The sequence below is a fragment of the Amblyomma maculatum genome, chromosome 2 (assembly GCF_055883805.1).
Source record: "Amblyomma maculatum isolate TAMU_Amacu chromosome 2, ASM5588380v1, whole genome shotgun sequence".
In the NCBI taxonomy this organism is placed as follows: domain Eukaryota; kingdom Metazoa; phylum Arthropoda; class Arachnida; order Ixodida; family Ixodidae; genus Amblyomma; species Amblyomma maculatum.
The window spans coordinates 149,591,042-149,613,381 of NC_139345.1; the positions used below are offsets into that span (position 1 = coordinate 149,591,042).

The 22,340-nt window shown below is 46.1% G+C and overlaps 1 protein-coding gene across 1 annotated transcript in view; it reads left to right on the forward strand.

The window, feature by feature from the left end:
* The first annotated feature begins 2,897 nt into the window (after positions 1–2,897).
* Positions 2,898–22,340, forward strand: part of LOC146200158 (uncharacterized) — a 66,243-nt gene continuing 46,800 nt past the window's right edge. Inside the window, exons 1-2 of the mRNA XM_084595390.1 lie at positions 2,898–3,038; positions 20,928–21,130. Of these exons, the coding sequence (XP_084451516.1) occupies positions 2,912–3,038; positions 20,928–21,130 (330 nt within the window). The 5' untranslated portion in view covers positions 2,898–2,911. The remainder of the gene's footprint in view (positions 3,039–20,927; positions 21,131–22,340) is intronic.

The window sequence follows — 22,340 nt, forward strand, 5'->3', positions numbered from 1 at the left end:
TGCTGATGGCTGCGCAGCCGGTCGGCAATCCCGTGAAGCGCAGACAGATTGTGTCTCTCGTGCCTCTTTCGCACGCTTCGGTGGGCTTTCTCAAATGCGCTTGTTTCACAGCGCGCGTCATGTGTGATTAGTCGTGATTTTGTTTTAACATTGATTCTCGTTTCAGTAAAGAAAAAAATTTGATCGTATTTGGAAGCTCGAGGCCCATCAGTTGTACGCCAATAGAAAATTGAAACAGAAACCTACCAGAGGCCAGGTATGTCTCACCAAGCGTTACCTAAAACGTAATAACGCTGTAAATTGAGCTCCTTTTCTTTGCCTTTCCTGTATGGCCACAGAAAGATGTCGCCGAATATAATGGTCAACAAGGCGAAGTTCATGCTCTTCGCCGAGTGCATAGAAGGTATCGAGTATTCCATTCCTTTTCCCTACTGGAAGTTTTGCGCTGCTTAGAGGCTATTTATAAGATGTTTAGATGCAAACATCAAGAACATAATGGCAGAATGAACAACGTAGGAAAGAGGATTTTAGGCGCCTAACACTCGTCATTATAAATAAGACTACGTAATCTAGCATCGAAAAATAATATTGTGCATGTTCGATCTTGCAAAGCTGTTCGTTAGACGACAAGTTTTCTAACGAAAAGGGATTGTGGAGACCGCCGAGATAAGTAGGTGTGCAGTGATTGCGCTAGAACATCCTGTTTTTCCCGATGAAAGAATAGTTCTTTTTCAGATGCTTTGCTTGTCTGCATAAACTGTATGAGAGTTCTTTGAAATAAATGGCGCTCGCACGTCACTTCTTTAGCGTCATTTTGCCTCTCTTTGTCGTGTTTACTCTCTTAATTGCTCTGCAAAGATTGGTCGCTAATCATCGCAGTATTCTCCCTATGCATATTTCTTGTAGTGTTGACCCCTAGGCATAGCCGCTTTCTTTTTTTCTTGCAAAAAAAAAAACATATAAATTTAACCTATAAAAAAATATAAACCCTGTCGAAAAAAAGTACAGAAAATTTTCCTGATTTTACGAGAGAATTTCTGTGCGGTTTGTGACGGGAAACCTTTTGTGACAACAGAACATTCTGTCGTAACATCAGAAATTTCTGTAGTTACAACAGAAAAGCGCTACAGAACTACAGACAGCAAAAATATACTACAGAAAAATTACAGAACTACAAAAAGTACTACAGAACTACAGAAAAATTCGATGGTTACGACAAAACTACACAATATTTTGTCTTATTTTTGACACAGTTCTGTAGTTTTTTTTTTTTTTCGACTGGGAATACAAAATATAAATATAAACTGCGGCCATAACAATTTCCCAGCATAATAAATATTTGTAGCGCATGGGGTACTCAAACAATAATTGGCGAGAATACATCCATGAGCACAATAATGTCCCATTATATATTTCCTAAATGAAATATTACGGGAAAAAATAAATATTTATAGGGCATGGGGTACTCATAAAATATTTAGCGAGAATGCATCTGTGCGTATATTTTTATGAACATGTAGAGAAGCCTGAAAAAAAGATAAAACTGGCGGGGGAACTTTAGCTCCGAATTTATGGATACGACGCGACAGTGTTGGCGATCATCCGGCATGTAAAACCAAACTTCAACCAAGTCATATGAGCGTGCCTGCTTAGAGCCTCGGTGTATATATATCGTGCCCACCTCAGCGTTCAAGAGCACTAGAAGCTTATTTCTGAGGTCACCATCCCACCTCAAATGAGCAACCCCACTTGGCAGCTGCTCAAAAACTTGGTTTGCTTTGGTTTGTGAGGTTTAACATCCCAAAGCGACTCAGGCTATGAGAGAAGCCGTAGTGGAGGACTCCGGAAATTTCGACCACCTGGGGTTCTTTAACGTGCACTGACATCGCACAGCACACAGGCGTCTTGCTTTTCTGGTATCACGTGTTCTCCTTATGTCACACAAAGCATAGCAAAGCATAGCCATGTCAGGTGCTGCTACGACCCTCCACTGGCATGCCCGCGGTGTTTCGCTCAAGACGCTGAGGCTCTCATGGACACCAACCCCGAAGCCGGCGCCAGATTTTCTAAGAAACGGGGCCTTTTTACGCTATCGCTTTGAAATTGAGTACATAAAAAAGTATAATTTAACCGAATGCACCTCCGAGCTAACTCAGGCGACCATTCCCAACTTTAGTCTGTCAATGACGCGCCCATTTCGGTCTTCCTTGAGGCGTAGTATAGTGCCTGGCTTGCCAGCTAGCCTTACCAATAAACCAGATTTGAGGATCTAATGAAGTTTACATTGAAATCCCAATTCAAAAATTAGCCACCAGTACTTTTTTATTGTGCTGAAAATTTATGCTTCGTATCTAGCCTAGCATGAGGTCTCTACGTTTGGGGTGGTATTCGAGGTTGTTCATTGGCAACCCTTAGAAACGTGCTATAGAGGTCACGAGGCACACTGATGTTGCAGACAGGCAGGAAACTCGCCTACTGTCCTTCACGGCGCAGTAACCTGCTTGACTTGTTTTTCTTTTTTTTTTTGCCAGTAATGTAAAAGTATAAAGTTCGTGCCTGAGGCAACAACTTTCCTTGAAATATAACCCACAAAATGGGCCACGTAATGCTCGTCATCCATTACCGAATGTGACACGTTTTTTGCCTAAAGCATGCGGTAGATGAAAGCGAAATTTTTTAATTACAAAGTACGCGTTGACTGCTTAAAACGTGTGTGAATCCCCTTGACGCTATATGGTACCAAATGTGAACGGCCTGTCAGGTGTTCGGTATCCTGCGCCGCCAATAGATTCAGCACGGTTACTTAATAAGGCATGAAATTATGCCATTTCCTCCACAAGCCTTTAAAATAACGAAATACGCAATTCTTTAGTAGTTGGGGCATTTGAAGCAATCGATTGTGTCTATCTCGATGGCTCTCTTCCCAAATATTTTGCTTGCCCTGGTAAATGTCGTGACAGTGCTAGTTTTCTTCGAATTGCCGGACCCCATCCTTTACAACACTCTCATCTTGCAAAAAGAATACGACTACATTATAGGTGAGTCTAAAATAGTATGGCGTAACTCTGTTTCACCTAATCCACGCAGCCAGCAACACTAAAGGTGTGGTTTGGTTTATTGGGTGTAACGTCTCAAAGCGACCGACGCTATGGGAGGCGCCATACTGGAAGGCCTCGGAAATTTGCACTTCTGGGGTTTAACATGCACCACCATCGCACAGCGTACGGGTGCCTTGCTTTTCGCCTCCATCAAAAAGCAGCCGCAGCGGCCGGAATCAGATCCTGTATCCTTGAGCACAGATATCGAGCGCCCTAACCACCGCCCCACTGCGGCGGAACAACGTTACTAATGCTAGCATCCTTTAGGTGCATAACTGCACTATGGTTTCATTATCAGGAAGTAATCCTATAACCATATCAACAATCATTAGCGGCTCCATATTCTATTTCTTGTCCCTACCCGTCCAAAATGTGCGAAACCTGTTGTTTGTGTATATATACTTGCCACTATATGGCTATCATTTGGAACGTGTTTTTTCGATATAGGTTCAAGCTTTTGGCGCAATCATTTATGCAGCGTTCCGGATAGTGGCATGGGATTTCTTATTGCGTATAGTAAACGAGTGTTAGTCACATTGGAGAATAGATTAGGACAGACATTCAAACCAAGGATATATGTATCTTAGATTATATACATTCAAACGAAAGCTTCGGCGAATATAGCTGTGAGCTAAATACTATATGCAGCATGGTCATCTACGGGCAATACACAAACATACCGAAACAATACAAGCAGGGAAAACTTCAGGGGGTTTTAAAGCTTCACTCGTAAGCATTTCTTCCGCGGGACTGTACTGCTTTCTCATCCACATAAACGCACTCTTTAACTGTATCTGTCAATTATTTTCGTTAAGATACCCTCGTGGTCTTCAAAAACGACAACCTACTGAGAGTGAATATGTTATATAAATTTGCTAGACACAGATTTTAGCACAATATTTTTCTAATTCCCGTTTCTTTTTTAATTTCCCAAAACGTTCCGCTGCTCTGTTATTCAAGAACTCCACAACCCGCCCGCAGCTGGCCATCTCTGTGTGTCTCGCGCTTACGACCGAGTACGGCCACAATTTGTTTTTTTGGCCGCAGCATCCGGTGCTACATCGCAGCCTGCGACACGTGTCAGCGTAGGAAAAAACCACCGCAGCCACCAGCTGGCCTTCTCTAACCTACTGACGTGCCCCTGGAACATTTTATTCTGTTGGGCTCGACCTTCTTCTCTTCTTCCCGACGTCACAGTCGGGTCACAAATGGATCGCAGTGGCAACCGATTATGCGACACGCTACACCATCACACGAGCTTTACCCACGATCTGCGCTACGGATGTCGCTGATTTTCTTCTACACAGGGTCATTCTGCATCACGGCGCTCCTCGTCAATTATTCACCGACCGTGGTCGCTACTTTCTGTCCCGAGTTGTTGAAGACATCCTGCGTTCATGTTCTGCGAAGCATAAGCTTGCGACCGCGTACCTACCCCAGACCAACAGCCGTACCGAGCGCTTCAACCGCACACTTACGGACATATTATCTATGTATGTATCACCTGATCACCACGACTGGGACCTCGCGTTGCCATATGTGACCTTTGCCCACAATTCTTCCAAACACGGCACGACGGGTTATTCACCCTTCTTCCTGCTCTAAGACAGGAACCCCGCTTTCCCTTTGGACACGCTGGTTCCGCCTGCGCTGGCTGGCCCATAACTACCTACGCACGTGACGCCATTGCGCGAATAAATGGAGCGCGCCAAGTAGCCCATAGTCGGCTCTTCGCCTCTCGGACTTCTCAGAAGTCTGCCTACTATAGGTGACATCACCACGTGACCCTAGGTCCTTGGTTCTTTTATTGTCTTTTGCATGCCGCATTGGTCTCTCGGAGAAACTTTTCTCCCCTATAGTGGCCTTATCGAGTGGTGCGCCAAGTCACTGATGTGATGTATGAACTTGCCCCTTTTGCGCCCACATCCTCCTCCTCTCGCCCCACTACTGAAAATATAGAGTTGAACATTTAGCTAGTTGGTCGGACATCTTGGAAGAAGGCAACAGAGCAGACCGCAAAACAGAAGAAGCGTACACAGATACAAGGACAACTGACATTGTCCATGTTTCCCGCTTGAACCCATATGAACACGTCTTTTTTGCGAGTTTAGCACCGGGGCGACGCTTACACCGCCGGGGGGTCATGTTACAAGATGACGATGAAGAAGTGTTTCCTTCTCTTGCCTCGCAGAAGGGACAAGGCGATGACGACGAAGTGGGACGGGTTCCATGTTGCTGCTCGCTGCTATGCCAGTTGAGGCTGTGTTGTAATTATACTGTTAAAACATTGAGTTTCCACTTAACAATATTTATAATCTTTATAGCTAATGTCAAATTTTCAGACTACTTAATCCAACAACCGCATTTTAGTGCCAAATATCTAGTTTCAGCCTTCCTTCCCTGAAACAAATATGACTAAAATCCCTAGTAATATTTCTAAGGTTATTTTTCTTTCTGACAGCATATACATCTGTCTTCGCTCGAAAATTCGAGGGACACTCTGCTTTGCCGTTCCCTTTATTTTTTTTTCCTCCTCACATTTCATATTTGCGTTTTCAATGGGTCCCTGACCACTGTGGTATTACATATAATGAAGGGGCAGATTTTTTTAGCAAAATTGGCTCTTAGTGGCCCTCTTGTTCCATGCATACCTAATACCGTTTACTTACCTTTAGCACGATTTAAAAATTTCCAACGTCTCCATCACCTCAGTGACGAGCCTCTTCTTTCTGCACAAGGTTAACAACACCTCAGATGGCCTTGGTGTGGCCGCATGTGTGTTTCAAGGCTATGTGAAGTGCCTAAGACTCTTGCGCTGCATATTACCGAAACTAAATCTGTATTTATGTCATTCGGAGCTATCTGCTACTAACCTCTGTGAGTCTTGCAAAGATATTGAATCCATAGAGCATTTTTTTTTTCTCCTGCCGGAGGTACGCATCTGTCCGCAAAATTTTATTAGTGACTCCCCTTTCACTAACCATTCCAGTTCTCCTCTCCTTCGGGGCAAGCGTCAAGGGATATGCCTTAAAACCAGTGTGCGATCCTATTCATGATTACATAATTTCAACAGGTAGATTCTTATGCTAGGTATGAATTCATTACTTTTTGTTTTCCTTTTTAGTTTTTCCAAATTCTAGTCAACCATTCATATTTATCTGAATACTCCAGCCCTTGAACATATATATTTACAATCTACAATGCACCCTGGCCAATCCCCCGCCGTGGGTATGTGCCATTTTGTCTGAGGCCATCACCATCAATTGTTAACGACTGCGGACTTGGCCGGTCTTATGCCAACATGGCGGGAATTCCTTTACTTACCTGGCTAAAAAGAAAAACCTGTTTGAAGCATCACACGTACGCTTTCGTGGGTTTTAAATTACATATCAAATAACGGATTCTTACATCAATGGTACGAGGGGTGGTTAGCGCAAGCTGGTCTTTGAAATAATCAACGAAATTACAACGCCCAGCATTGATTTCAGATAATTTTACTTATTTCTTGTAAAGGGGTTGTGAAATGCCTAAAATGAGGTAAAACAAATCGATCGAGAGATAGGGACACCATTAAAATTCACTTCATCGCAAGATTTTTTTCAGCTAGCTTCATTAACACCGGAGATATCGACAATTAAAAATGGCGTTCCTCCTCTACCCCCTCAAATCAACGCTCGGAGACACCAGAAAAAAGACAACAAAAAAGAAAACAGATCGGGAACTCCGCCCCGCCCACAAAGCGTCATCGGATGATGCTCGGTTTGAGACCTCCGGTTGTCGCGCCTGTTTTCCCGAGCGCCGCATACACATTCATCAGTCTCAGCCTTTTCTGTCCCGCCTGCGTTTGCATAGCTTTCAACCTTGTCTCGTGTGTTCCTCGGCCGCCGGTTTCTGCAGTTTCTTGACCTCTCGAATCGTGTGCGACAGCAGCCCGAACGACTCTTGTCGTTCGCAAGCCCATGTCTGCAGGTGGGCAGGCTGCTCTCCATATACACACCGGCGGCCGCGGCGGAAGAGCACTCACCTTCATATCCATGTCCCATTAAGATCAAATTAGCGTCCACTCCTGTCGAGTACGGCTTTCTACAAGGCCCCTTTCTCCCCTCGCACTGTCGGGGTCAGTCTCCAGTGTCGGTAGCTTTGGTACCATCTTCTGCTGTTTGACAAACGGCGGCTGGTCTCTTCGTGGAGTTAAGATAACATCTGCTCTGCATAGATGCGGGCAGACGAGCGTGCGAGTTGCACGCGTGCAAACATGTCGTCGTCGTTTTTAGCGAGGAGTGCTTTCACGATGGTCGGCAAGAGGCATCTCTTGTGGTGCGTAACGAATGGAATGTATACACGTGTCATCGGCGACAGCAGGAACTCATGATCTCTACAATGTTTGGATTTCGGATTACAGGTGAGCTCAAAGTATTCGTCCGCGAGTACAAAAAGGATAGTGTGGATTTTGTTTACGTCCTTTCTCACATCGTTTAGGAAAAGCTGAAGCGTAACGTGCACGCGTGGTTTATCTAGCTGTATGCATCGTCCGAGCCAGAATCGATACCGCAAAACACCAGCAAAGCCACTCGGCACATGAATTTCGGAAGCGCAATTTGTCACCGATTTCCGCAGCAAGAATCGCGCTTAGGAGCACGCGAGCGACTACGCTAGAGACGCAGCGAAGCGGGATATTTCAAATTCAAAACTGTGTCCGCCTTGGCTTCGATGCAAAAAAAAAACAAGGCCTAGCGATGACCAGGGAGCAGCGCACGACTGAAATGCCGTCGGCCGCAGTGCTCGAGGACGGCATCTCTGCGGTAACCTGACGGCATCCGGTGCTGCACTTAAGCTGTGCGAATTTGTGTACCTTCGTGATGAAGCTGAGAGCAGGCTTATTCTGACGCACCTTCCATTTATATGTCGACACGCTGCACAAATGGTCGTTGCTGCAAAGACGAGACGGGACTACAGTACGCTGCTGCGCCGTCGGTCGGTACACGAAGGTTGACGCTGCCTATTTTATGTGCTGCTCCTGAAATATTATCTGAATCAGGAGTGTACAATCGGTACGAGGTTGAATCGGACCAGCTCGTGCTCTTTTCGCACTTCGGCGCCGACGCGCACTTTCAGTCAGACGCCACCACCTCTCGGTTGACATTGCGAACCGAAGCGCCAAGGTCAATTGTTCACGTATGTAGTGCAAGGAGCACTCAAGCAGACAATTTTCGCAGCTACCGAAAGTGTGTCCGTGACGTAGTGGTCGTCGCGGCTGCAACCAATGGAAGCCTGTCTTGACCTGTCACTCTCGGTACTTTTGACGTAGGTACTCACTGCAGAATAGTTCCAAATCTCACCGCCACGCGAGACCGAGCAGCCCGCGAATTAAAAAAAAAACGAAGTTTTTAAGAATTAATAATAAATCGTGGCCTTTGTTGCAAGGAGTTGTGCTTTGGAAAAACGCTCTGAAGCATTCGTTCTATACATTCAAAACATTTATCAGTGACCTTTGCAGCCTTTTCATACCCTCTTTAAGAAAACTGCAGTTAGTGTTTTGTGGTCGGGCAAATGTGTGCAGACGGCGTCGCTGATTGTACCTAACAGGTGGTACATGGATAACATCCCGAACGCAAGTCTCCTCAGTTCCCCTCCACACATGCTCAAAACATTGAGCTGCTATTCGGACATGACTCAAGTCAACAATGGCAGCGGATATGACCTATTGCTTCCTTTCTAAAACATCTTGCACGAGCGGCCCTCTCACTGCGCACCGACAGGGGTAGCTCCCTTCTCAGCGGCTTTCCTTATTGGTCCTCCCTTTCTTCCTCCTGCGGATGACATGACGTCTAGGTGCTGTTTGCATACTTCATGTACCGTCCTGTGGATAGGATAACGGCTACGCAAATTCATGACACGTAAAACAGGTGTGAATTACGCTTTAGGTGCCTGTAAACCTCCGAGAGCTAAAAGCTTTTAAGCGTTTTTCGTCTCATTCACAGCCGGCTTTTGGTGCGATTCTGTTACTTCAAGGATTAAATAAGAAGAAAGGGAGCTACTCTTACGACGCGGATTTATGTTCGGAGTGCTGGAGAGATGGAGACGGCAGAGAGCTCAGCTGGTCAACGGCTGAAACTCCGGCACGAAAGTTCTTCCCAACGTCTTCATCCTTTTTTATGCTTCTCGTTTCTCCTTAACGACTGTTACAGTTCCCCGAAGCCGAAGTTTTCAGGGCGAAGTAGTTCGTCGTTTCCACAGGAGTGAAAGGGCTTCATCCGGACGACATGGGCGACTTCGGTTGTGGCTTAGCGACGACACCTAGCAGTCATGAGCGCTGTTCTGTAGTTTACGTATGCGTTCGATAATGCCGTAAAGGCCTACATAATGCGCCAACATTTTCTGTCCTAAACCACGCTTCCGGAGAGGCCACCAAAGCCATGCTAAATCTAAAGGGACTTAAGGACAGACGTCGATACCGGCTGTAGCACCACACTTTGGAACATTCTGGCCAAACAAGAATCTCGAAACGCGTGAGATGGCGAGTTTCTTGGGAAGGATAAAAGAGTTCCCGTGATGCACGATTCGCCATGGCCGGAATGGGGGAAAATACTGTCTAGAAAATACAGACGCGCACGAGCATAAAGAAAAAGAGACGTGCCGTAGCCGGTCATATTATGCGTTACAGTGTTGAAGGCGAGCGTTATATATGACAGGAGGGTATTCCTGCTCTTGTGATCTGATGCGATGTACATAAAGAGCATGTTAACGAGTGTGCGGTTGTGCGCTCCATTCAACCGTCGATTTGAGGGTGATATGGAGTGGAGTGTCAAAAATGTGACGCGCAAAACGAAGTTCTTCCACAACATCGGCCGTAAACTGACGACATCGTCGCGGTCGACGAGATGTCCGAATATCAGAGCTTGACGTTCGTCAAAACGGCACTTTTTAGAATTCAGGACAAGCCCAGAATTCTGCAGGCAGTAAAGAACATTAGCGAGACGCGTGTTATGTTCCGTAAATGTCCGGCCAAAAATAGCACCGCCCAAGAAACACATCCACATCTGCCACTTGAAGCCAGGATATATTGTGTCCATAAGTCCTTCAAATGTGGAATGTGCATTACAGAGGTCGAAGGGCATCATGTTAAATTCCAAGAGGCCGTCCGCCGTAACAAATGCAGTTTTTTTCCTTGTCCGCATGGTCCATCAGAATCTTCATACAAATTAACAGTTTTCTTCCAATCAAACATAACTTTGTTCTTAAAAATGTTCCCGAAAGAGTACCGGCCGTGTCTAGCAGCGCCATTGTAAACAAACCGTCAACAAGCAATTAACTTTGTTCTTGAACATGAGGGACGAATACTAGGCAGCAGGGCACATTATCCAGCGACCTAACCTCCATCGGCAGCGCTGGCTAGCTTTCCTGCAAAGGCGGCGGGGATCGGGGCCATGATGACGGGGGACGGCTTACACAAAATGGAGGTGGTGTCACACTACGGTGGGAGGTGGGAGAACGGCTATGAAATCCTTCGTTTAGCAAACAGCTTAGGATTCTCTGGCGGATAAATGTCGAAGCAGGACTGGGCGGCAAGTCGGGACGATGCCATCGAATGATTGTACCTTATCGGCGCGTGGAACATGCCGTAGCAGAATATGCGACCCGCGACACCATACCGGTACCACACGGGAATAGGTCGATTAAAATGTGGCGCCTCAGCGGGATCCTGCATAGTAGGATGCGGCGAATATTAGGTTGTTGGACGATGTAACTCTCCGATGGTCGGCTAGATGTACGATTACAGTGAGAGCAAGGGTCTCTGCATTGGTGGTAAGAAAACTGTTCGTAAATCTCGTCGGGTCTTGGTCTTGTGGTATCGTGGTCGTCGCGGCAGGCGAACTTGGTGACATTCAGTGATGAATACCCGGACGTCGCTTGGCACGTACGTGCATCAGTTCGAAAGCATATGCGTTATCTGCGAAGCCAGAGCGTCGGGAAAACTGCTCCCGTCGCGGCATTTCATCCTGCACAATTTCAAGGATTGCGTGCAATAGACTGAGATGGAGATTCTTGGACACTGGCGCTACGGTAGTAAAATTTGCTAGCCGTCCAAACTTCGCTGTGATAGGGCGCGTTTTGGGGATTTCGAATGTCCAGCAATGTCGAATAACGTCGGAGACCGAACCAATTTGTCCTTGGCAAGAGGGAGTGGTAGACGTATCCGCAATGCCCTTGACCACATGCCAGAGACATCAGGCTGTGTATGATCTTATATATATATGTATATATATATATATATATATATATATATATATATATATATATATATATATATATATATATATATATATATATATATATATATATATATATATATATATATATATATATATATATATATATATATATATATATATATATATATATATATATATATATATATATATAATTGGTTCATAGGAAGGGAAAGGCGCAGTATCTGTCACACTTGCTCTGCGGACACCTGGCGCCATAAGGGAAGGGAGGAAGGTTGGAGAGAAAGTGGAAAGAGAGAAAGAGGAGCCGTAGTGGAAGGAGCCGTAGTGGAGGGCTACGGAGTAATTTCGACCTCCTGGGGATCTTTAACGTGCGCTGACATCGCACAGCACACGTATACCTACCTCTTCGTTTCGCCTCCATCGAAACGCAGCCGCCGTGGTCGGGATCAAACCCAGGAACTCCGGCGCAGAAGTCGGGCGTCTTACCACTGCACCACCACGGCGGTGATGTTTATGGTCTTGTAAAAAAAAACAAAAAAAAAAAACAGGCCAAGCAGACGTTTGACCACAAAGCTTGAACCACCACTTCTAGTAAAACCTGTTTACGGTCTTGTATAACAAGTTTTGACTCGATGTGGTGGTGCAAGTTTCACCTGCTGCTTGCGGTTTCTGGGCAAGCGTCTGCTTGGCCTGTTGTTTTTCGCAGGTATATCGCTGAAACATTCACTGATGATTTCTACATAACTCTACCAAGTCTTCAGGGAGTCTTCATGGTTCTAGTACTACATCAAGGCACACTTCATCAAGAACGCGACATTTGTGAGCTTAGCCACCGAATCCTCTCGGTCATAGTGTCTCACAGATTCAAGAGCAACTCATCATCTTCGCCTGCTTGACCAGCAAAGAAACGAGGCTCTCGAAAAGGTAGCGTCGCATTCGCGGTGATGGGAGACACATCGCAAGACGTGGACAAAGGATCTCGCGTTGATGTTGGAGGCTGCACAGTAGTCTGCTGAATTCTTACGGGAACGGACGGGAGAGGCGAGAGAGGGAGAGGAACCAGCGAGGCGACGGTTCCGGCAAGGGTCCAGTGGTTGAGAATTCGTTGCGAGGTTAGGCGACCCTGCATCTCCTCCAACCGTTTACGAGAGGTGCTTATTGTTCATATGGTGGTGAGATAAAATTACGCATAAGATGTTTGATATGTTCGTTTTTCGTAAGTGTGCCCACGCATAACTGTTTTCCTATCGCATTTGAGGTCTGTCAATAAACCTGGGCGCTCCTGGACCGCTGAGCATGCTGTAGCACGGTGACATCATCGTAGAGTCATAACTCACATATTATGTAAACAATGAGTGAAATCACTGGTACTAAGTTAATATATCTTTGAACTGACATTTGGTGCTTGGTTGGTTGGTTGTACAACTTTAATTTCCATCGGAAACGGGGAGTCGTGCGCCCGCGGATTAGAGGCTGGCAAGTAGCCCTTGGCTAGTTGCGGCCTCTTCCGCCAGATGGACGGTGCGGTGCTAGATCGCAGGGTCCGCGCTTCGCAGCAGGGTATCCCAGGCTTCTCTACTTGTAATATTTTGCCCTATCCCTGGAGATTGTGGGCACTCCCAAATTATGTGGTTGAGGGTCCCTCTCGCCCCACAGTGTTTGCAGAGATCATTGTCCCTAAGGTCTGGTAGCGCGTGAAACGCCCAGACCGGGTTCATGAACGTCTTAGTTTGTAGCCGCCTCCACGCGACAGCTTCTCTATTATTTAGTCTAACATCTGGCGGGGACACCAGTCTACGTCCCAATTTATAATGGTCGATGATTTCCCCGTAATTTTGCAGACGCTCGTCGTATGCCCAGTGTTCGGAGGGCTCGACGGCTACCCGGAAGTAGAGAGCTCGGGCTAGCTCGTGAGCCGCCTCGTTACCAGGGACGGCAGCGGGAGTGTGTGTCCAAATTAACTGAGTTTTCCTATTTATCGTTCTTTGGGTGAGGATTTTGGCCGCCTCCGGCGATATCCTCCCCTTCCCAAAATTTTGAATGGCAGTTTTGCTGTCGCTAATTATGAACTTGGCTTCTGTTCCTACGCAAGCTAGCGCTATCGCAACTTCCTCCGCAGTCTCTATGTTGCGGCCTCTGATGGCTGCCGCGGATACCGGTGCCCCTCGGCCATCGACTACCGAAGCTACCGCCGCACCTGTTCTGCCACTTGCCGCATCAACGTAGACTACTTCCTTTGCTCCCATGTTCTTGAACCGTCGCTCTAGAGCTTCCGCTCGTTTGGCCCTTCTTTCGACATTGAAGTCTGGATGCATATTCCTAGGGAAGGGGGGACTACCAAGGCATTCCTGATTTCACTATTATATGTGACTTTTTTTTGAACTCCCCTGTCTGGGTTGAGGCCTACTTTTGCAAGGATTACCCTGCCCGTCTCTGTCGTGCTCTCTCTAATTGGGAGACTCGCACTGCCTGCGCCAATTCTGCCCACGTGTTATGCACCCCGAGTTCGAGCAGTCGTACCCGAGGTACCCATGGGCAGTCCTAGCGCCTTCTTAACGCATCTTTGAATCGGCAGTCTAACTTCTCTTTTTCGCCGGCCTTGATGTCCAGGTAGGGCGTGGCGTAACTGATTCTGCTTATTACGTATGCCTGGATTAGTTTTAGTAATTTTCGCTCCTTGAGGCCTCTTCCTTTAATGGCGACCCTCCTCAAGAGCCCGAGAGTTTGCATCGCGTAACTTTCTAATTTATGGCCGTGGGATTGAATGACCATCCCCAAAATCCTGATCTGATCTACTTTTGGCACCGGTTTGCCCTCCACCTGAATATGAACCTCCCCGCTATTCTTGCAGCGGAGGTACTTTGGGTTATAAACGAACAACTCAGATTTATGCGGGGAGCACGAAAGTCCCCTTTTAACCGCGTAATCGACAGTGATGTCGGTCGCTGCTTGCAGGCGTTCCTCCGTACTCGCATTGCTCCCATGGTTAATCCAGAGGTTAATATCGTCCGCATACATGCTAAAATTTAGCCCCTTGATTTGGTTAAGCTTACCCGGGAGACCTCTCATTGCCACGTTGAATAGGAAAGGCGATAGCACTGAGCCCTGCGGTGTGCCTTTGCTTCCTAACTCTATCGTAGGAGATTCTAAATTTTGAAATATCATGCAGGCTTTTCTGCCCGATAAGAAGTCTTTTATGTAGTTGTACGTTCTCTCCCCTACTCCGAGCACTTCGAGCCCTTCGAGAATAGCCTCGTGCCTGACATTGTCGAAGGCCTTGGTGAGGTCTAGGCCCAGGATCACTTTGGCGTCTCTCGATCGCGAGTCTATGATATCATGCTTTAGTCGGAGCATTACGTCCTGCGTGCACAAGTGTGGTCGGAAGCCGACCATTTCGTGCGGCCACAGGTTGTTTTGCACCATGAAGCACGTTAATCGTTAATCTCGTCTGTATTACGTGCTCCAGCAACTTCCCTACGCATGAGGCTAGGGAAATCGGTCTCAAATTTTCCAATTGCGGGGGTTTTGCCGGTTTGGGTATTAGTATTATGTTTGCCGTTTTCCACTGATCTGGCAACTGGCTCGTTTCCCAAACTTTTCCAATGAATTCCGTTAGTAGACTAATAGAGTCATCGTCCAGATTCCTTAGCATTTTATTGGCGATTCCATCGGGGCCCGGGGCTGATTTAGTTTTTAGTCTTACAATTTCCGCCCTTACCTCTGCTTCCGTGATGGGGGCGTGAAGCGCCTCACTGGACGTGCCACCGTAGCTCGGGAGTGGGGAACGCTGGCTGTCTGCAACATACGTTTTTACTAACTTATTCAGATAGCCGACTGCTCCACATGTGGGACGCTAAACAAAGCATGGAACGCAGGCTGAAGAAACAAAAGTGGAACAAGAATCTTAGAAGACGAATCGCGAGGCATAACAAGGAAATTGAAAGCTACGCGATCTAATTGTGCGAACAAAACTGGCTCAGCAGATGCGACGGAATGGAGGGAGGTATGAATCTCTCCAAAACGTGGGGCATGCTTCGGCATCTGCTGGACCCAACAAATTCAAAAACTCATGTCAGCGCACGTTAAAGATCCCCAGGTGGTCGAAATTACTCCGTAGCCCTCCACTACGGCTCCCCTTTCTCTCTATCCACTTTCACTCCCACCTTCATCCCTTCCCTACGGCGCGGTTCAGGTGTCCACAGAGCAAGTGAGACAGATACTGCGTCTTTCCCTTCCTATGAACCAACCAACCAACCAACCAACCAATAAGATTGGCAAAAGTTAGGCACGCCTTTGAAGGAGACGACGTTTGGTGCTACACTATATACTGACGTACATCCCCTGAAACGTCGAAATATCCAGACTTACATAGGGTACCATCTATAAAAAAACTTCGTTTCATAGATCAGGTGCAACGCAGCCAAAGCTACGCAAATAGTCCGCAAGAAAAAATAAGGAGGCGTATCACTACGCGCTCGTTTTGTGGCCGAGTGGTTCCTGCGGAAACGGGCTCTATTCCGAGCATACGCGTTTCCAATAACTTGCTTCGCATGCCTAGGCGTCTTCGCAGTGCGGATCTTACAGAGGATCTTACAGAAAAAAATGCGAACCGAAGAACCATTTTCTCAAAAAGAGACGCGCAGCGCGGAGAGCACAGCCAGTGCCATCTAGTGGCACAGCTGGAAAGGTTGCGAGGCAGCGAAAACGCGACAAGAACAAAAACGACATAAAAAACATACAAATTCACCAAATCCGATCCTTGTCCCTAGAAAGGTGCCTTTTATGAAGTTGATCGCAAATGTAAGATGTATTAAGCTTGCAGACGAAGCAAGTATTATTTCCTATCGTCAAGAGCAGGCACTATTTTTCATCGCGGATGCAGAGAGCGCGAACATGAGCTGTAACTTTGGCAGTGTTGCACTTGACGTATGAAACGGAGTATAGTCATTGCAAAGTACAGTAAACCGTAGGAAACGATCAAGCTTCCCATTAAGAATAGGCTCAATAAAGCCTTTAACAGAGTCCTTTAATTCCGCGTTTACTTTTATATGCCTCTTTTATGTTGGTTTTTAGGGAGATCGAAGGTACAATATATGAGTGAACACCTACACCTACCATTTGTCAAAAAATTAGAGCTACAGTGTACTAGAATACTTTGGGCAGTGGAAAGAGCACGCGGCGCGGCCTACGAGAGAGCTGTTGCCCTTTCTGTTAACCGCCGCGCGTGCCGCTGGCGTCTACAAACCGAGGAGATCGGCGCCGCAGTGGCACTGGTAGCACGTGTAGGTTGCTGTCAGTTAGGTTGTGCACGTACGCTGTGTCTGCTTTTTTTACAACGTTTCCGACATCTTATACTTCCTTGCATTACGCTGTACGCACAAACAGTGGTTCGCATGCAGCCATGGAGAAGAAAACCAAAAGAGCGACACACACTACTACACGTCAGGTTGTAAGACCGAGTACCCTGGATTTTGTGAGTTGAACGGACGGACGTTCTCGTTGTTTAAAGCCCGAAAGACGAAGCCCACCGAAAGCAGTGGGAGAAGAATTTGCGCCGCAGTAACAAGACACTGTAAAAATTATCCTCGCAAGCATTATCATCATACGCTAAGGACCTTAATGCGCTTCTGTCCTTTTGTGTCTTTCTTCCTGTGGTGTTTCTTCAGCGCTATAAGAATCAAGATCATGTACCAACTAACCCGTCAAAAAGTCCTGCTTAAAAATTACAGACCAATCAGCTTACTGTCTGTTACGTATCAGGTATTTACTAAGGTGATCGCTAATAGAATCAGGACAACCTTAGACCGTGTTCATGCAAAGGATCAAGCAAGGTTTCAGAAACGGTACTCTACCATATCGATCATATCCATATAGTCAACCAGGTGATAGAAAAATGCTCGGAATATAACTAGCCCTTATACATAGCATTCTTTGATTACGAAAAAGCATTTGACTCAGCAGAAACCTCGGCGGTGATGCAGGCATTGCGAAATCAGGGGGTAGATGAGCCGTACGTGAAAATGCTGGAAGATATATGTATAGTGGCTGCACAGCAACCATAGTTCTGCATAAAGAAAGTAACAAAATTCCCATAAAGAAAGGTGTTAGGCAAGGAGAGACGATCTCCACAGTACTATTCACGGCTTGCTTAGTGGAAGTATTCAGAGACTTGGAATAGGAGCAGTTAGGGATAAGGGTCGACGGAAAATACCTCAGTAATCTGTGATTTGCTGATAATTAACATTGCTTTGCTAAGTAGCTCAGGAGATGAACTGCAAAGAATGATTGGTGACTTAGACTGGAAAAGTAGAAATGTAAGCTTGAATATCAACATGCAGAAGACTAAGGTGATGTTCAACAGTCTCGGAAAGGAACAGCAGTTTACGATTAGTACCAAAGCATTGGAAGTAGTAGGCGACTATGTCTACTTAGGACAGGTAGTAACCGCAGATTCGGACCATGGAAAGGAAATAAGAAGAATAAGATTGGGATGGAGCGCATTTGGTAAGAACTCGCAGATTATGATTAGCAGCTTACCGGTATCGCTCAAGAGGAAAGTATACAACAGTTGCATCTTACCTGTGCTCACCTATGGGGCTGAAACGTGGAGGCTAACCAAGAGGGTTCTACTTAAGTTGAGGACAACACGGTAAAGAGGTGAGGATCCCTCGTGGCAAGACTGCGCTGACCGCTGATGCGGTCCCAACCTTGCTGCCCGACTTGCCGGCCTACCTTTCCAAGCAAGTTCAACAGAAATGACGAGAGAGAAAGCGTCCGGCTGCCTGTGCTGTGACACCAGCCAAAAAATGTGCTTGCCGCTGCGTGACTTTCACGATTCCTGTCAACACGACATAAATGTACAAGACTAGAGCATGAGCCCGAATTTGAATGAGCCTAGTGAGCCTGTTTCATTGCAGAAAATCGCTGACAAACTCAGCCTTCCGAGCACGTCGACAAGACTTAATGTGCCCGATTTTGATGGAGTTGTGTGCGCTACCACTACCACTACCGTGACCATATCCATTTCTTGTCGCGCACGAGAAGCTGCTGGTGTTTACTGCAGACGACAGGAAACGGGTCTTCGTTCGCCCTTATTTTCATGACAAAGAAGCGAAAGAAGTTGAAATCAAGTCCATGGTAGAAGCTCGAGAACTTCTTCATCAAACAGCCGTTGCCATTGTTCGCAATGGGCGTGCTTGCTTGTTTTTCAGGGAACTGTATTTCGTTACATTGCGCTTTCGTGCGAACAGTTTCAAACACAGGCTTTGAACAAATTGTATTGTGATTATACCTACTACACTTACCTTGAAGCATGGATTTTAAATAAATGTTTGGTGTGTAAAGGTGCTTTTTCCTAAATTCTAACTTCTTCAGTACTAAATAAAATGATAGCTTCGACTTGCGTGTTTGAAGAATAAGACAAAATCACGACAGAGGTGAGGTCGGCGACACCAGAGACGGGATACTACAAAACGAAAAACGCGCAGAACACCTTGCATTGACGTTAGATGATTAATTTATAATAGCTGCAGTGATATTTGGCGCAATTCTGATGTTTTCACTACATTACTGGTGAGGCTGTCTGCTAGTGTCGCCTCGGCGACACTAGCAGAGCACCTGCGATCAAAGAACTGGAGTGCGAAGTGCCCAGAACGTGCTGTTTGCCTCTCGTAGGAACTGCTTGTACTAACTCGCCAGTAAAACGACGCAAACGTCACTATTCAAAGCGAAGTCTGACTGGTTGCTGAAGTAAACGCGAAGCTTCATGCATTTCGTGCCTTGCGCCGTCTGCTCAGCTAAGGTAATATGACGAAACCTCAGCCTTACTGAAGTCATATTACTTCGATTAATTCGCGCATAAGTAAATAAGAACGTTTCCATCGGGAGTACTACGCATACATGTGGCAAAAATAAACTTCCGTGCTTGCTGCTGCCTGGCTGCAGTCGGTCTCTGAATGGTGCTCGGTTAGGCGCAGCTAGCGCCACCTGGTAGAGTTTGCCTCACGCGTTGACCGCCGCTCTTTCCACTACCCAAAGTATTCTGGTACACTGTAGTTAGAGCCCAGGGAGTGTTTTTCTGACCCATACTATGTGGCTCGTAATTCATTCCCAGGTTTCCTAACTTGCTGAAGGTAAGAAGAGTTTTCATCCTACCCTGTCCAATGGCTAGGATTTGCACGATTGTTAAAGTCATGATATACGGCTTAAGAGCAAAGCATCTGGGCCCTAACTTTTCACAAAGGCTATATATATGTCGTCGGTTCAAATACCTGTCGGAAACTACAACTTACTTGAAATGCAGTTGGATACTAAATTGGAAGCAAAATTGGCATGGCACTCAGTTTGTCTCAGCGTTGAGGTAGTGAGCCTAGCGTATGACCTAGCGCATACCACGTATCAGAACAACGTAAACAAAATTTAAAAAGATAAAAAGAAATAAAATATAAAACTTGTTTAACATTAGGTCAGCAGACGGCCCCACCGATCCACTTAAGTCCGACAGATATCAGTAACATAAACGTATTGCCAGCATGTAGTCCTTCATTTCTAAAAGATTTATAGCATCAATGTACGTAACAATTGTACCACCGAAGTACGCCCTCAGCGGGGGTGTCTCATGAGCTAACGCTAGCTCGATATTCATATTCGTAGCGTTTATGTCTTCAAATTTTTTAGCTGCCGCGGATTACGGCCCAGTTACTTGCCACATTTATACGACCAAGTACGGCGCAATGACTATTCACTTTCGTTATTTTAGGCTACGACAGTTTGCGACGCAATCATCGCGCTCTTTTAATTTTGTTTTGTATTTTTTTATCATTGTTTTATTTTCATTTTACATCATAATTTTTATTGCTTCCTTATATTTATTTTTATGATCAGCAGTCAATAAACAAACTATGGATTCAGTATATAACCACGAATCATACTTCTCATCCATTACCTCGGAGGTAGAGACCAACTACAGGCCTCCCTTTTTCCCGGCATGGCCCGAACACTTCTGACAACTATCGGTAACACCTGACAAAACTCGTGCCGACACGGTTGTACGGGCACGGCATTCTGACCGAACGGGCTGTATATACGCTTTGTGTTAAAATTGCGCTAGTAGAAATATGAATTTTGTGGGCGTTCTAGGGGGGTGTGAAGTTTGGGGAGCGTTTGCACCTCTATTGCCTCTCCAGGAAAGGGCCACTTATGCAGACCACCATACTCTGAGCTGCAAGCCCCAATTCCTTTTCTCTTTCTGATTGGTGCTTTTCTGTTCTGCCCCTGAAAACACATACTTTACATTTTCGACATGAAGCGCCTTCCTCAGTTGTGAGCTTAGAAGGGAATACCGGCGAACTCCTTGTATCGAATTTATCGACCCAGCCACGGGTCCATGCGAGAGAGAGATCGCGAGTGTTTGGTAACTTTATGCACATTCTCAGCAGATGCCCATGAGCCCGACGCATATAGCAGCGCTGCGGTGCAGCCCAGCACCTGGTCACACCCCCGGGGCCTTGAGGCTTGTATATTTGAACACGACCGTATCTCATCTTTGCTGTATTTGTTGGTATTGGCTTCAAGTGATTTGTAACCGTTATACCAGTCGGTGCAGGCTCGGCAGGATGCGTAGTGGCCAATCGGTTGTCAGCGGACGGCAAGGCGACAGTGCTTCTCCTCGAAGCTGGGGGCCTCGAAGATGTTTCAGCACGGGTTCCCCTCTTCTCAGTTGTGCTGCAGCGCACAGAGGCCGACTGGGACTACACAAGCGAGCCGCAGCAAAACGCCAGCTTTTCACTGGACGGCCATGTAAGTTCTATGCGTCAGTGATGTTACACTGACTCTCTTTACAAAAGAATACACCACCGCTTCCCATTCGCCTTCTGCCTTTATGCCTAACAGCCATATCATCTATATAGACGCACGTTAACTCTCTCACAAAAGATCATCAGCGACCTTGTGATTACAAGGTGATTTAGACAAAGCTCTCTATATGCAAATCGTTACCTGCGGTCCGTCGGAATAGATGTCTGCAGCTGCAAGGAGTATAGCGTATGTCACATCTTAGGCGTAGAGTAATCTAATTTTACAAAATTATGAGGAAGATATGTGTGCAGCAAAGAGTTCTATAAGAAGAGCAAATACTTACCTGGTGAGAGTAAGAAAATAGGCTGAAGACTAAAGAAATTCGAGGGGTAATAACGAGGGAGAGGGGGGAGGGTGGCTACGTGAAGGCAGGGTTTGGTGTCGATCCACGGCAGTTTTTCGTAACGTTATGTAGCGGCAAGTGAATTCTCTTTTCGGTATCAAAACGGATTGCAGCTGCGCATATCAAGAAAATAAAATCTTTCTTTTGGGGTGTTACCATCTGTCTTTTCTACTTATCTCTGTGGTGAAATTGATATATGCTTTGAATTTACCGGATGAATATCACGTCCGTGATTTGACGCGACAAAAACATAAAGATCAGTTTTCCGGCGGGCAATTCGAAAAACTGTTTTTGAGAGCATGTTACCTACCGTAAACATACCAAAGAAAATATTGTAAACTTTGCTTTTCGTTTCCAACTGCTGCAAGCACGCGTCCTTTCAAAATACTGTAGCGCAACAAAAGACGAAGGCAGAGAAACAGAAAAAAAAAACACCACGAGCGCTCGTGGTTCTCTTTTCTGTTCTTGGTCCTCGTATTTTATTACACTACGGTGTTTTGAAGCTATGAGCCAACAAGCACAAAAAGGCACTCTATTTATCGGGTAACTTGTAACGTGCAGAATGGTCTCGGCAATGACGCCACATTTTGTTCTCTTTGTACATGGCCAAAGTCGCAAAGCGCTGCTTTATCATTTTCTTTTCTAGGCAAGATGACGTCGCAAGGGGCTGCGGTCCGCACGGGGTGCAGCGCTCAAGGGGGTGCAGCCGGTCAGTGAGAGGGAGGGAAGGGCGGGGGGTGAAACGATCGAATTATTGTGTAAAAATAATGACTGGCAAGTGGGATCTTCTTGTAGAACAAATTATTCTGT